The sequence below is a fragment of the Phalangium opilio genome, unplaced genomic scaffold, assembly GCF_054372755.1.
Source record: "Phalangium opilio isolate 3A_F unplaced genomic scaffold, DU_Popi_V2 ptg000025l_1, whole genome shotgun sequence".
In the NCBI taxonomy this organism is placed as follows: domain Eukaryota; kingdom Metazoa; phylum Arthropoda; class Arachnida; order Opiliones; family Phalangiidae; genus Phalangium; species Phalangium opilio.
The window spans coordinates 1,109,620-1,122,640 of record NW_028324156.1 but is presented as its reverse complement, the minus strand read 5'-3'; the positions used below and the strand labels follow the sequence as shown (position 1 = coordinate 1,122,640).

Sequence of the window (13,021 nt, the reverse complement as noted above, 5' to 3'; positions counted from 1 at the left end):
GCGAAAATTTATTAGTTCCCCCTTTTCAGGAAAGGTCCTTTCTGATTGGCTCCACTAAGTAGCCCAAAATTTTGAATTTCCCGCTGTTCAGGAAGATACCGCTTCTGATTGGTCTGATTTTAATTGATTACGTGGTGACATCTATTGTGAAAAATAGGCTTAATGATATTTACGCGGCCCGCCATTTTGACACTTTCATCACGACTTGCGAACGTATACCGGCCAGGTTTGATCAAATTTGTCCGATTGAACGCGAGTCAGAATGTAATTAATGTGTTTTAATGATAATAAACTTTACAAGTAAACTTAGAATTAGGCCTAATGCGTATAATAAAATTTTCCAGATGAGTACTTGCGTGTTATTGCCGGAACCTATCAAATCCGCGAATGACAAGCGATTGTACAGAGCGATTCAATTAGAGAATGGACTGAAAGTACTATTGATATCGGACACGGAACCTTTGGAAAACTGTGAAGAGACACCACCTGAAACTGTGGTCGCTGAAGACGCGGCTTCCGAATGCGATTCGGCCTGTGACGAAGGGGTTGAAGATGACGCTGATGAGGATGAAGAAGGACATTCAGAAGAGGAAGCCGAGGATGATGAAGCTGCCAGACACAAACGGAAAGAGAAAATGGTGAAGTTAACTTAATTTTAAGTTTAAATAATTATCATCTTCGATGCCTTAATACAGAATTAAGCCCAATTTTATTTAATGTTGAAACTACGAGTGTTAAGGCTATTTTGGCCTACTATCTGTTACCAGACAGTTAAGCCTATTTTGGCCTACTATCTGTTACCAGACAGTTAAGCCTATTTTGGCCTACTATCTGTTACCAGACAGTTAAGCCTATTTTGGCCTACTATTTTTTACCAGACAGTTAAGCCTATTTTGGCCTACTATTTGTTACCAGAGTGTTAAGCCTAATTTGGCCTACTATTTGTTACCAGAGTGTTAAGCCTATTTTGGCCTACTATTTGTTACCAGACAGTTAAGCCTATTTTGGCCTACTATTGTTACCAGACAGTTAAGCCTATTTTGGCCTACTCTATGCAACCCGACTCCAAGGCTTATTTTGGCCTACTCTATGGTACCCGACTCTAAGACCTAATTTGGCCTGCTCAATGCTACCGGACTGTAAGGCCTAATTTGGCCTGCTCAATGCTACCGGACTGTAAGGCCTAATTTGGCCTGCTCAATGCTACCGGGCTGTAAGGCCTAATTTGGCCTGCTCAATGCTACCGGACTGTAAGGCCTATTTTGGCCTACTCTATGGTACCCGACTCTAAGGCCTATTTTGGTCTGCTCAATGCTACCGGACTGTAAGGCCTATTTTGACCTACTACTTGTTACTAGACAGTTAAGCCTAATTTGGCCTACTATTTGCTGCCTGACAGTTAAGCCTAATTTGGTCTACTATTTGTTACCAGACAGTTAAGCCTAATTTGGCCTACTATTTGCTGCCTGACAGTTAAGACTATTTTGGCCTACTATTTGCTCCATAAGCCTAATTTAGTCTATTATTATTATTATAGGCTGCGGCAGCCCTCTCAGTTGGGGTTGGTAACTTTAGTGATCCTGAAGATATTCAAGGATTATCACATTTCTTAGAACACAGTACGATTAAAAGCATATTAAACAGAATTATAAACCATAATTAACTCTCCCAATAATTTCAAATCATATAGTGTTGTTTATGGGGAGCGAAAAATATCCGGAAGAAAACAAATTTGATGAGTTTATTTCAAATAACGGAGGATCAGATAACGCTAATACGGACTATGAAAGGGTGTGAAATATAAATTATTGGTCTTTGGGTGGGTTATAAATTTATTTACTAAATATGAAATCATTTAAGACTAACTACGAGCTTGAGGTTAATACTCAAAGTTTCAAGGGAGCATTGGATATTTTTGCCCAATTTTTTATCTCACCTCTTATGAAGAAAGATTCCATCGATCGTGAACTCGAAGCTGTTGAAAGTGGTTGGTATTATTTTTAGGATTGATAAGCGATTATAAAATGGCAAAGAAAGTTTTGGCATCAATTAGCCTTATTCCTGATCAGCGCCACCTACCCATAGCGGCGACTTTGAGAACTACTGTAATCGTCAAGCCAACCAGATGTCGCTAAAATCTGGTGACGTCATGTTTGGTAAGACCCCGAGAGTGCCCGTCAGTGACGTCACCAGATTTTGGCGACATCTGATTGGCTTGCCGATTACAGTAGTTCTCGAAGTCGCCGTTATGGGTAGGTGGCGCTGATCAGGAATAAGGCTAATTCGGAATCTTTTTCAGAATTTCGTCTAGCGTTACCCAATGATTCCTGTCGTAGAGATTTAATTTCAAAAAATTTAGCTAAACCTGGCAACCCATTGGCTTTATTTCATTGGGGAAACTTAGAATCGTTAAAAATATTACCGGAATCAAAAGGAATAAATATTCACGATCGCGTTAGAGAATATTACGAACAAAATTACTCGTCACATTTAATGACATTGTGCCTCATATCTCGAGGTAAAAATTACAAACGACTAATTAAATTAACAGTTTAATTAAATTAAAATTAAAATTAACGATTGGGGGCGGGAATTAAATTTCCTAGAGAGTTTGGATACGTTACAAGAATGGGCTATCAGTATATTCAGTGACATTGTCAAAAAGGATATATCAGCCCCTAGCTTTGAGGGATTTGAAGAACCCTTTAATACTCCGGAATTTTACAAATTATACAAAAGTAATTTATCTTCGGTTATAATTAGAAGTAACATAATAATTAATTAATAACTTTGTTCCTTAATTGTTAATTAGTTTGTCCCGTAAAGAAAATTCAACAGTTAACCATAACATGGTCGTTACCGAGTTTAGTCAAACATTACAAAGTCAAACCTTTGGGATATTTAGGATGGCTTGTTGGACACGAAGGTCCTGGAAGTATCCTAGAATATCTTCGAAAAAAGTAATTAATTAATTAATTAATTAATAGGGAAAGTCTTAAATTCCTATTAATTAATTATTTATTAATTTCCGTTGGTCAATTTCTTTGTCGTGCAGAGTTTGGGCAGTTAGTTTAGAAGGTGGTAATGATGAAAGCAATGGAGATCATAATAGTTTAACATCCATGTTTGGAGTGTCCGTTACGATGACCGACGAAGGGTTTCAACACATTGAGGAAGTTTTCTTGGCGATATTTCAGTATTTGGATATGTTAAAGAAAAATGGACCACAAGAAAGAATTTACGAAGAACTTCAAACATTGGATGATATGAATTTTCGATGGAAAGATGAGGTTTAGTCATCTTCTTGCTGTTTTTTTTTTAATTGGGTGGGGGGATTAATTAATATTACCAGAAGTAGGATGAGACTAGAAGTATTGAGGTAACCAAATTCTTCACTTGGCGAAAGTGAATATTCTTGATAACACAGAAACGGTTGGCCCTCTGGTGGCAGTTTCGGAATTTTCCCTACAAAACGTGAGACGCTCCTGGCGGTAGACGGCCGAACTAGATTCAAGCACCCGCGTCCGTGTTTCGCCGCTTTAGGTTGAGGGGAAGGGGGTAGGAAATGTTTTTGGAACTCGACCAATTTTTTTCTCTCTAGTGTAGGCGCGATGGAAGCGGCATAAAATCCTCAAATTTGTTCACTAGTGCCAGGATCTACTACCAATGCTAGACTGAGAGCTCTTTACTTCTAGTCCCTCATCTTACTTCTGATATTACCTTTTTAATTATTAATTTATTATTATTGTTGTTGTCTTATTAAAGGTGGACGCTGTTGATTATGTTTCAAATCTTTGCGTCAATATGCAAATTTACGAACCTGAAGATTATCTTAGAGGGGATCAATTAATGATGCAATATGATCCGGATTTGATTCAACAATGTTTAGACGCTTTACGTCCTGATAATTGTAACATTATGATCACGTCTACTCATTATAAGAAAGATGATCCTTGTGATAAAACTGAAAGATGGATGCAAACTCCGTATTGCGTTGAAGATATTCCATCGGAATGGATTGAACTTTGGAAAAGTAAATTTCAATCTTTTCTTTTAGAATAATATTATAATATATATATATAATATAATATATAATCTATAATATAATTAATATTATAATATAATATAATATATAATATATAATATTATAATATAATATAATATTATAATATATATATAATATAATATTATAATATATATATAATATAATATATAATATTATAATATAATATATATATAATATATAATGTATAATATATAATATATAATATTATTCAATTGTCTCTGCTATACAACATGCCGTTGGCACTTTCCATAGTACAACAGAGGTTTTATATTAGTATATATAATATATAGTATATATAGTATATATAATATATAATATAATATAATATATATAATATATAATAATTTATAATATTATATAATATATAATATAATATAATTATAATATAATTATAACATAATTTCGATCTTTTTTTATATTAAATCTCTAATTTGAAGAATTAAACTAATTAAAATCTAATTTTATTTATAGATCCACCTGAAAATCCTGATCTTTATTTACCTGAACCTAACAAGTTCATTGGTATTTATTTATTTATTTATTTAATTTTTTGTTAATTGATTTTAATTTAAAATTAATCAAATATTACATTCAACTCCTTAGCTACCGACTTTGATATCAAAATGGTTGAAGAAAATTACAATAAAGAGGTATAACATCTATTTTATTTTTATATTAAAGTTAAATGTACATTAATTAATATTAATCATGTTTTACCCTTACAGTTTCCGATTAAACTTAAAGAAACTAATTTAACAAGGTTATGGTACAAAAAGGATTTGAAATTTCTTGTTCCTAAGGGGTACATTTACGTTCATACCAAGTCACCCGTTTGTAAATGTTCACCGCAAAAGTAAGCGATCCCCTAAAATTTAATCTAGTTTAATTTAGAGGAATAATTATTAATTAATTTTTAATGGACTTTAGTGCCGTTTTACTCGACATGTTCATCTACCAACTTCAATTAAATTTGAGTTCTGAAACTTACGCGGCTAGAATGGCTTCTCTTAGCTTTGAAGGTTATAGAGATGGACCGGGAATTGTAATGAAATTAAGCGGATTCAATCACAAATTGCCTGTAAGTATACTCGTCTATTTTTGGCCTATTTTTCTCAGTTTACAAAAAGTTCCGCTGGTCTACTTTTGGCCTATTTTTCTCTTGTTTACAAGAAGTTCTGTCCCGTTTTTGGCCTATTTTCTCTTTTTTACAAAAGGTTCTGTCCTGTGTTTGGCCTATTTTTCTCTTGTTTACAAAAGGTTCTATCCTGTTTTTGGCCTATTTTTCTCTTGTTTACAAAAGGTTCGGTCCTGTTTTTGGCCTATTTTTCTCTTGTTTACAAAAGGTTCGGTCCTGTGTTTGGCCTATTTTTCTCTTGTTTAAAAAAGGTTCGGTCCAGTTTTTGGCCTATTTTTCTCTTGTTTAAAAAAAGGTTCGGTCCAGTTTTTGGCCTATTTTTCTCTTGTTTACAAAACGGTTCGGTCCTGTGTTTGGCATATTTTTCTCTTGTTTACAAAAGGTTCTGTCCAATTTTTGGCCTATTTTTCTCTTGTTTACAAAAGGTTCTGTCCTATTTTTCTCTTGTTTACAAAAGGTTGTGCCCTATTTTTGGCCTATTTTTCTTAAATTATAAGAAGTTCTGTTGGTCTATTTTTGGCCTATTTTTCTTCTGTTTACACAAAAAAATTTCGTCTTAGGTTCTTTTATCGACTATCCTGGACTATCTTGTCAATTTCGACTTAACGGAAGAAATGTTTGACGGCCTTAAAGTCCAATTTATGAAGAGTTACTATAACGAGTTCATAAAACCGCGTAAATTATGCCAATCTTTGAGGTTGTCCGCTATTGAACATCACTATTGGACGCACGTTGATAAAAGACTCATGGTTGAAAAGATTACCATACAATCGTTAAAATCATTCTGGAAACAACTTGTCGGCAATTTATTCACTGAAATTATGGTTCATGGAAACTTTACACCCGAAGTAAGTAAATTGACGTGAAAAGGTATTTTTTTTTTTTGAAGTAGCTATAAATTCGGAAATCACGTTAATTTTCGCGACAGGAAGCCATTGAAATTGCGGAAATGGTCGAAACGAAGATAGGGTACAGCCCCTTACTCCCAGAAATGATTCCAGTGGTAAGTATTTCGCCTATTTTCACCTATTTTATATATTTTTTTCAAGCATATCCGAAGCTTCAAAGGTAAAAAGAATTGAAATCTTTGCGTTTTCCAGTCGCGAACTATGCAGTTGCCTTTAGGAGAAAAGGTTTTAAGAGTCATGTCTTTCAATAATGAGGATTCCAATTCGAGTGTAACGAATTATTATCAAGTTGGACCCGGATCTATCGAGCTAGCCAGCAAAATGGATTTGTTGATTGATATTATGAGTGAACCCTGTTTTAATCAGCTCAGAACCTTGGAGCAATTGGGTTATAATGTTGGATGCGATAGTCGTAATACCCATGGAATTATTGGCTTTTTAGTCATTGTCAATAGTCCGGCTGATAAGTTCAGGTTAGTTTCATTAATTAAGGATTTAAATTTACTGTTATTAAGGGTTAAATCTCGCGTTAAGCCTAGTTTGGCCTATTACTCGCGTTAAGCCTAGTTTGGCCTATTACTCACTCGCGTTAAGCCTAGTTTGGCCTATTACTCGCGTTAAGCCTAGTTTGGCCTATTACTCGCGTTAAGCCTAGTTTGGCCTATTACTCGCGTTAAGCCTAGTTTGGCCTATTACTCGCGTTAAGCCTAGTTTGGCCTATTACTCGCGTTAAGCCTAGTTTGGCCTATTACTCGCGTTAAGCCTAGTTTGGCCTATTACTCGCGTTAAGCCTAGTTTGGCCTATTACTCGCGTTAAGCCTAGTTTGGCCTATTACTCGCGTTAAGCCTAGTTTGGCCTATTACTCGCGTTAAGCCTAGTTTGGCCTATTACTCGCGTTAAGCCTAGTTTGGCCTATTACTCGCGTTAAGCCTAGTTTGGCCTATTACTCGCGTTAAGCCTAGTTTGGCCTATTACTCGCGTTAAGCCTAGTTTGGCCTATTACTCGCGTTAAGCCTAGTTTGGCCTATTACTCACTCGCGTTAAGCCTAGTTTGGCCTATTACTCACTCGCGTTAAGCCTAGTTTGGCCTATTACTCACTCGCGTTAAGCCTAGTTTGGCCTATTACTCACTCGCGTTAAGCCTAGTTTGGCCTATTACTCACTCGCGTTAAGCCTAGTTTGGCCTATTACTCTTCGCGTTAAGCCTAGTTTGGCCCATTACTCGCGTTAAGCCTAGTTTTAGTCTCCAAAGAAATTTCCACTAAAACCTCGATTATCGAATACAGTTGCGGGCATTTGGACGAAAGAATCGAGGTATTCTTGGAAGATTTCAAAAAGAAAATCGATTCTTTAACCGAGGAGCAATTTCAAACGCACGTTACATCATTAATCAAAAATAAGAATTGCGCCGATCTTTACATGGGGAAGGAATCGGATCGTAACTGGGCTGAAATTACCAATTCCTATTACGTTTTTGACCGAATTAAACGAGAAACCGAATGCCTCGAGAAATTAAAACTCGAAGATTTCAAACAATGGTCGGCCGAAATTCTCGATAAGTCCAAATTTAGGAAATTAAGCACCCAGGTAATTTTTTTTTTCCAACTTTAATCGTAAAATAATCACGGTTAAGTATCGGTATTTAATTTAAATACTAAAGGTTGTCGGCTATGGAGAAAAAGCCTTGACCGAATGCATTCCCTCCAAAAGTAAAACGGGCGATCTTATAAGCATCGCCGATTTATCTTTGAACACCGATAAATACGAGTTGAGATATTTGCGATGTACGCGAAAAGAAAAAGAGAACTTTATCGACGAATTGGCGTCGTTTAAGAGTTCACTCTCCGTTTATCCCGTTTGGAAAGTTGTTAAATGATTTAGGCTTAACATTTAGGCTTAAAATACAGAAAAAAAAAAGATGTTAAAATTATAACGCTGAGCCAAAATATTTTACATGCTTTATTAATTATACTGATGATTTTCATCGTTGCAGCTTCGTATTTGTTTAATTGAAATAATATTTATAAGAAACAAAGCAGGTTTGAAGAAAATTCATTTTTGGTCAAAGAAAGTAAGTACCATTTTTTTTTTATTTTTACGGGGGTTAAACACTTTGGGACAACAGAACTTGGTCAGTTTTGCAGCCGCGGAAAATTATTTGAGGTTGTGATAGACAAAATTGACCTCTATCTAATGGTACCAAGAACTTTGGCCTATCTCAATTAGGGCTCGGGATACTGATGTTTTTGACCATCGTGACACGGGGTCAGAATATTTGCATGGTACCAAGAACTTGGGGCTATTTTTTGTTAATAATTAGGGCTCGATATAATGAGGTTTTTAAAAGAACAATTTTGTATAATCGTGACACGGGGGGGTGGGGTCAAAATTTGGGACCCCAGAATGGAGGCAATTTAATCTGTAAGGGAAGACACTTTTAAGGTGTGATAGACAAAATTGACCTCTATCCAGTGGTACCAAGAACTTGGACCTATCTCAATTAGGGCTCGAGATACTGAGGTTTTTGACCATCGTGACACGGGGTCAGAATATTTGCATGGTACCAAGAACTTGGGGCTATTTTTATTAATAATTAGGGCTCGATATAATGAGGTTTTTAAAAGAACAATTTTGTATAATCGTGACACGGGGGGGGGGGTCAAAATTTGGGACCCCAGAACGGAGGCAATTTAATCTGTAAGGGAAGACACTTTTAAGGTGTGATAGACAAAATTGACCTCTATCCAGTGGTACCAAGAACTTGGACCTATCTCAATTAGGGCTCGAGATATTGAGGTTTTTGACCATCGTGACACGGGGTCAGAATATTTGCATGGGCCTATTTTAATTAATAATTAGGGCTCGAGGTTTTTCTAAAGAACAATTATTATGCCATCGCGACACAGTGGTCAAAATTTGCCCCTCCCCCCCGAACGGAGGCAATTTAATCTATAAGGGAAGACACTTTTAAGGTGCGATAGGTCAAGGGTCAAACTGTCCTCTATCTAATGGCATACCAAAAACATCAGATTACATGAATATCAAACGGTTATGGGGGAAAATTTGAAGAGCCCCCCTCCCCCTAACCCTTGTGTTTATGGATTACTGGGGAAATGTCAATCAATACGCAAAATGCATGTACGAAAACTTTAAATATAAAACCGGGTAAACGTAGCTTGACGCTACGTTGTGCAACATGGGAGTGTTGCTAACTAAAAAGTCGAAAACGGAACAAAACGCGAAAATACGTGTCCCTGATTTAGTCGTAACCGAAATAATGGAAGATAATAGCGAAATTGAACCATATCCGATAATTTAATTTCAATTAGATTTAATTTTAAGAGTTGATAGGGTAATTTTAAGTTGTTTGATAATACCTGAACAGGTAGAAGAAAAGCTCTCGTTTACGCTATTACCGGAAATGGCTATACCTAACAATAATAAGAAATTGTATCGCGTTATATGGTTGGAAAACGGGTTGAAAGCTACACTAGTTTCAAATAATGATATAAATGTCACGGAAGATACCGTTTGTAAAGCGTCTCTTACTGTTTACGTTGGCAGTTTTAGCAATCCTATAGATTTACCTGGATTGGCCGAATTCTTGCAGCATAGTAAGATAAAAAAATGTACAGGGTGGAACCATGGACGGTGAATTATAGATGGAGGTCACCAAACCAATATCATAATGGTGGGCGTGTGTTATTATGCTAAGGGTTGAAGGGAGTACCAAGAATCTTGAACGATGACGGTTTTTTACCCAAACCCCGTGCCTACCCTCCCTAGAACTGATTGTTGTTCGAGGGGAGAACGTTTTGTACTTTTATAAAGGCTACCGATTTCTTGACCTCTACAAGAGAGCGGGTAGAACTTCACCTTCCCTCTCGCTTTTTGGCGCCTGCACTGTAGTCTTTATGTTACCCATGAAAGTGCGGAGAGACGTCAATGTATCAACCCCTTGTATGTCCCGATAGCAAGGGTTGCCTACCCCATTTTTTCAATTGGAGGAGGAGTTGAGTCTCGTGGGTTTAAAGCGGGAATGAAGCTGAGACCACCCAATATGGCTACCGGAACAGCGGCAAGACTTGGGTGGGTGTGTCGTACTACTATCCCATCTGAAAGCTCTCTATTCACCGTCCATGGTGGAACAGATCTTATTTCTGGTAGTGTCGTCAGAAATGCGACAACATCTTACTCAAAATATGTGTTATGTTAGTCTTATCCTTTCCACCCTGTATCGTGCACCTTAAGGGGATAACGACACTAATTTGATATTAAATTAGTTTTGTTGATGTCGAACGAGGAGTATCCAGAAAAAGATGCGTTTAGAAATTACGTAATGGAAGACGAAACCGAATATATGGAGCATCCTTCAGCTAATACGGAATGCGAATGGGTATTGATAGTATCAAAGGCATATATAGAATTAGCAGAAAGTGCAAGAGTTGAAAGAGCTTTCGGTTGGGGGAGGAGCTAAGATTCGTGAGGGAATTCAATGCAAGGGGGGAAAGATGAAACTCACCAATATGATTACCAGAACCGAGGTAGGAATTAGAAGGGTGTGACGTACTTCTCGCTGGACTAAAAGCTCCGGTCCCCCTCCGAAGTTTTCATCCACCCCTGCAGGGACTCACTTTCTCGTTATTTCTATTTATCTTTGGTATTATTAAGGGTTATTAAACGTTGGTCAAAGGAAGTGATACCCTAATGATTTATAAATGGGACATGATCTTAAAAATGTATTTTAGACGGCTTACAGTTTTGAAGTTAAGAGTTCCGCATTTAAAGTGGCCTTAGATATGTTTGCTCAATGTTTTATATCGCCAATTTTCGACAAAGAAATTGTTAATAAAGAACTCGAAGCCTTAGAGAGTGGTATGTACCGCAGTGGGAACAGGGCCGTCTTAAGTAAGTGAAAGATGGGCACTTTCACGTGGGGTCCCACGAGCGTTCAGACCCCGGGCCTAAACATTTATGTATAATTATTTGACTACGGGGCTCAGTATTTCTCGGGACCTGTCACGCTGTTAGGACGGCCCTGAGTGGTAATTATCGCCATTAAAGTTAAAATACTTAACCATACAATAGATTTACAATTGGATCATGTTTCACGTCAGTTTCTAGTTAGATGCGACGCCGCGATAGACAAACCGGACAGTCCGTTAATCGGGTATATTTTGGGTAAAAAGGAAAATTTAAAACTCATCCATGAAAAGAACGAAATTGACATTCGTGCAAGAGTGAAGGAGTTTTACTTAAGTCATTATTCGAGTCACTTAATGACACTATGCGTAAACGGACCAGGTAGGCAGGAAACTATAAGTGGGTCGACGCGATATGAAGTTTACAGACTTGTCCTTTATAGTTAGCTTGGATAAGTTGCAAGAATGGGTTGTTAGTAGTTTTAGCGATGTACCAAAAAGGGTAACTGTTTCGAAACCAGATTTCTCTGGTCACGAAGAACCTTTTAAAAACCCAGAATTGTTTAAGTTATACAAAGGTATTCTTTAACTATTTAATGAAGAAAAATTGCTTTTAATTTTTATTTTAATTAATCGTTAATTATAGTTAATTGTTCCGAAGACGAAAATGACCAAGTATCTTTAATGTGGTCATTCCTGAGTATGATTAAAGAATACGGAAGTAAACCGCTCATGTTTTTGGGCTGGTTGTTAGGAAATCTAGCGCCCGGAAGTGTCTATGAATATCTTCAAAAAAAGTATAAATATTTATTCTAAAATAGTTATTTGGGTTTAATTATTCTTCTCTCAGGGATTTGATTTCCGCTTTAAGCGCGGGTAACACCGATAACCATACTGAAAATAGTCTCATGTCCATCTTCGCCGTTGATATGACGCTAACGGCGGAAGGTTTAAAGCATTTGGATGACGTGTGTTTAAGCGTGTTCCAGTATTTGGATATGTTGAGGAAAAATACCGCTCTTTTACGCAGAGCGTACGACGATATCAAAACCTTGTGTGAACTACGTTCTAATTTGGTTGTCTCGGTAGGTATTCGCGTTCAGAACATACCCGTAGTAATATGTGGGTGATTTAATGGGTCGTGGCTTAAAAACGACAGTCTGTTTCTAGTCTTTTTATACATATGCTGAAACGATACATTAACAGTATTTTTTTAAATCAGTGCAAACCGGTAGTACTATGTATTTGGCGTAAAGAGGCGTGACTTAAAAACTTCATTTTTTATAGTGTCATTACACCAAGAAGCGATATCTAGTTTACTAGGGAGAAGGTATATATTCGCCGCATTTCCAGCTTTATCTCCAGTCCAAACGTAGGTCCGGAGTTAATTCCCGCCTCTAAATTACAACCAGCATCTTATTGGTTCTTGTAAACTCACGTCAGCGCGACGCGAATGACGGAAATTACTTATTTTCCGACTGAGGAGAGGCGAAATAGCCCGGCCTCCGTTTACGTCCCCCTTGTATTTTGAAAGGGGGACTGGGACTATGGCGCGCGAATACTTAGGCATCTTATACCTTCTCCCTAGTAAACTAGATATCGCTTCTTGATCAAACTTAAGCGTAATTTGATAACGATAGGTTTGTTTTGTGTTTGTTTTGCCAGCCGCGAGCGTTGTTTTTGGGTTTGTTAATGTTTTTTCGCTAGCCACCGCGAGTAACAAGAAAATAAATGTTTAAGCCCCTCCTACTTGGTTCAACCAGTTAAATTAAACTTAATATTTTAAGAAAATCGATCTCAAAAAACATGCATCTGCACGAGGAGTTTATTATGGCGGACATGTTGCATGATTACAACGAAGAATTGATTTTAAAATGTTTGGACGACTTGCGACATGATAATTGCAACGTCATGATTACCTCTAGTACTTACTCGAAAGATGGTCCTTGCGATAAAACGGAGAGATGGATGCAAACTCCGTATTGTTGC

The 13,021-nt window shown here is 37.0% G+C and overlaps 2 protein-coding genes across 2 annotated transcripts; both read left to right on the top strand.

Annotated features, from left to right (window-relative positions):
* The first annotated feature begins 112 nt into the window (after positions 1–112).
* On the top strand, positions 113–8,102 carry LOC149691629 (nardilysin-like). Its single transcript, XM_089868951.1, has 19 exons — positions 113–264; positions 345–638; positions 1,538–1,619; positions 1,691–1,791; positions 1,861–1,987; positions 2,300–2,518; positions 2,607–2,738; positions 2,813–2,960; positions 3,056–3,290; positions 3,766–4,033; positions 4,538–4,588; positions 4,670–4,716; positions 4,792–4,919; positions 4,994–5,144; positions 5,762–6,049; positions 6,130–6,204; positions 6,302–6,582; positions 7,397–7,697; positions 7,771–8,102. The coding sequence occupies exons 1-19, from the start codon at positions 163–165 to the stop codon at positions 7,984–7,986; spliced, it is 3,246 nt and encodes a 1,081-aa protein (XP_089725077.1). The 5' UTR covers positions 113–162; the 3' UTR covers positions 7,987–8,102.
* Positions 8,103–8,225: 123 nt separating this feature from the next.
* On the top strand, positions 8,226–12,980 carry LOC149691628 (nardilysin-like). Its single transcript, XM_089868969.1, has 8 exons — positions 8,226–9,724; positions 10,394–10,506; positions 10,859–10,985; positions 11,199–11,414; positions 11,476–11,610; positions 11,679–11,829; positions 11,883–12,117; positions 12,820–12,980. The coding sequence occupies exons 1-8, from the start codon at positions 9,532–9,534 to the stop codon at positions 12,880–12,882; spliced, it is 1,233 nt and encodes a 410-aa protein (XP_089725095.1). The 5' UTR covers positions 8,226–9,531; the 3' UTR covers positions 12,883–12,980.
* Positions 12,981–13,021: the final 41 nt, after the last annotated feature.

Coding starts and splice junctions, on each gene's coding strand:
- LOC149691629 (XM_089868951.1), top strand. CDS start 163: ATGATATTTACGCGGCCCGCCATTTTGACACTTTCATCACGACTTGCG. Junction 1,792..1,860: donor CTAATACGGACTATGAAAGG/GTGTGAAATATA, acceptor AAATCATTTAAG/ACTAACTACGAGCTTGAGGT. Junction 4,589..4,669: donor TGAACCTAACAAGTTCATTG/GTATTTATTTAT, acceptor TCAACTCCTTAG/CTACCGACTTTGATATCAAA.
- LOC149691628 (XM_089868969.1), top strand. CDS start 9,532: ATGGCTATACCTAACAATAATAAGAAATTGTATCGCGTTATATGGTTG. Junction 10,507..10,858: donor CTAATACGGAATGCGAATGG/GTATTGATAGTA, acceptor AATGTATTTTAG/ACGGCTTACAGTTTTGAAGT. Junction 11,830..11,882: donor TATGAATATCTTCAAAAAAA/GTATAAATATTT, acceptor TTCTTCTCTCAG/GGATTTGATTTCCGCTTTAA.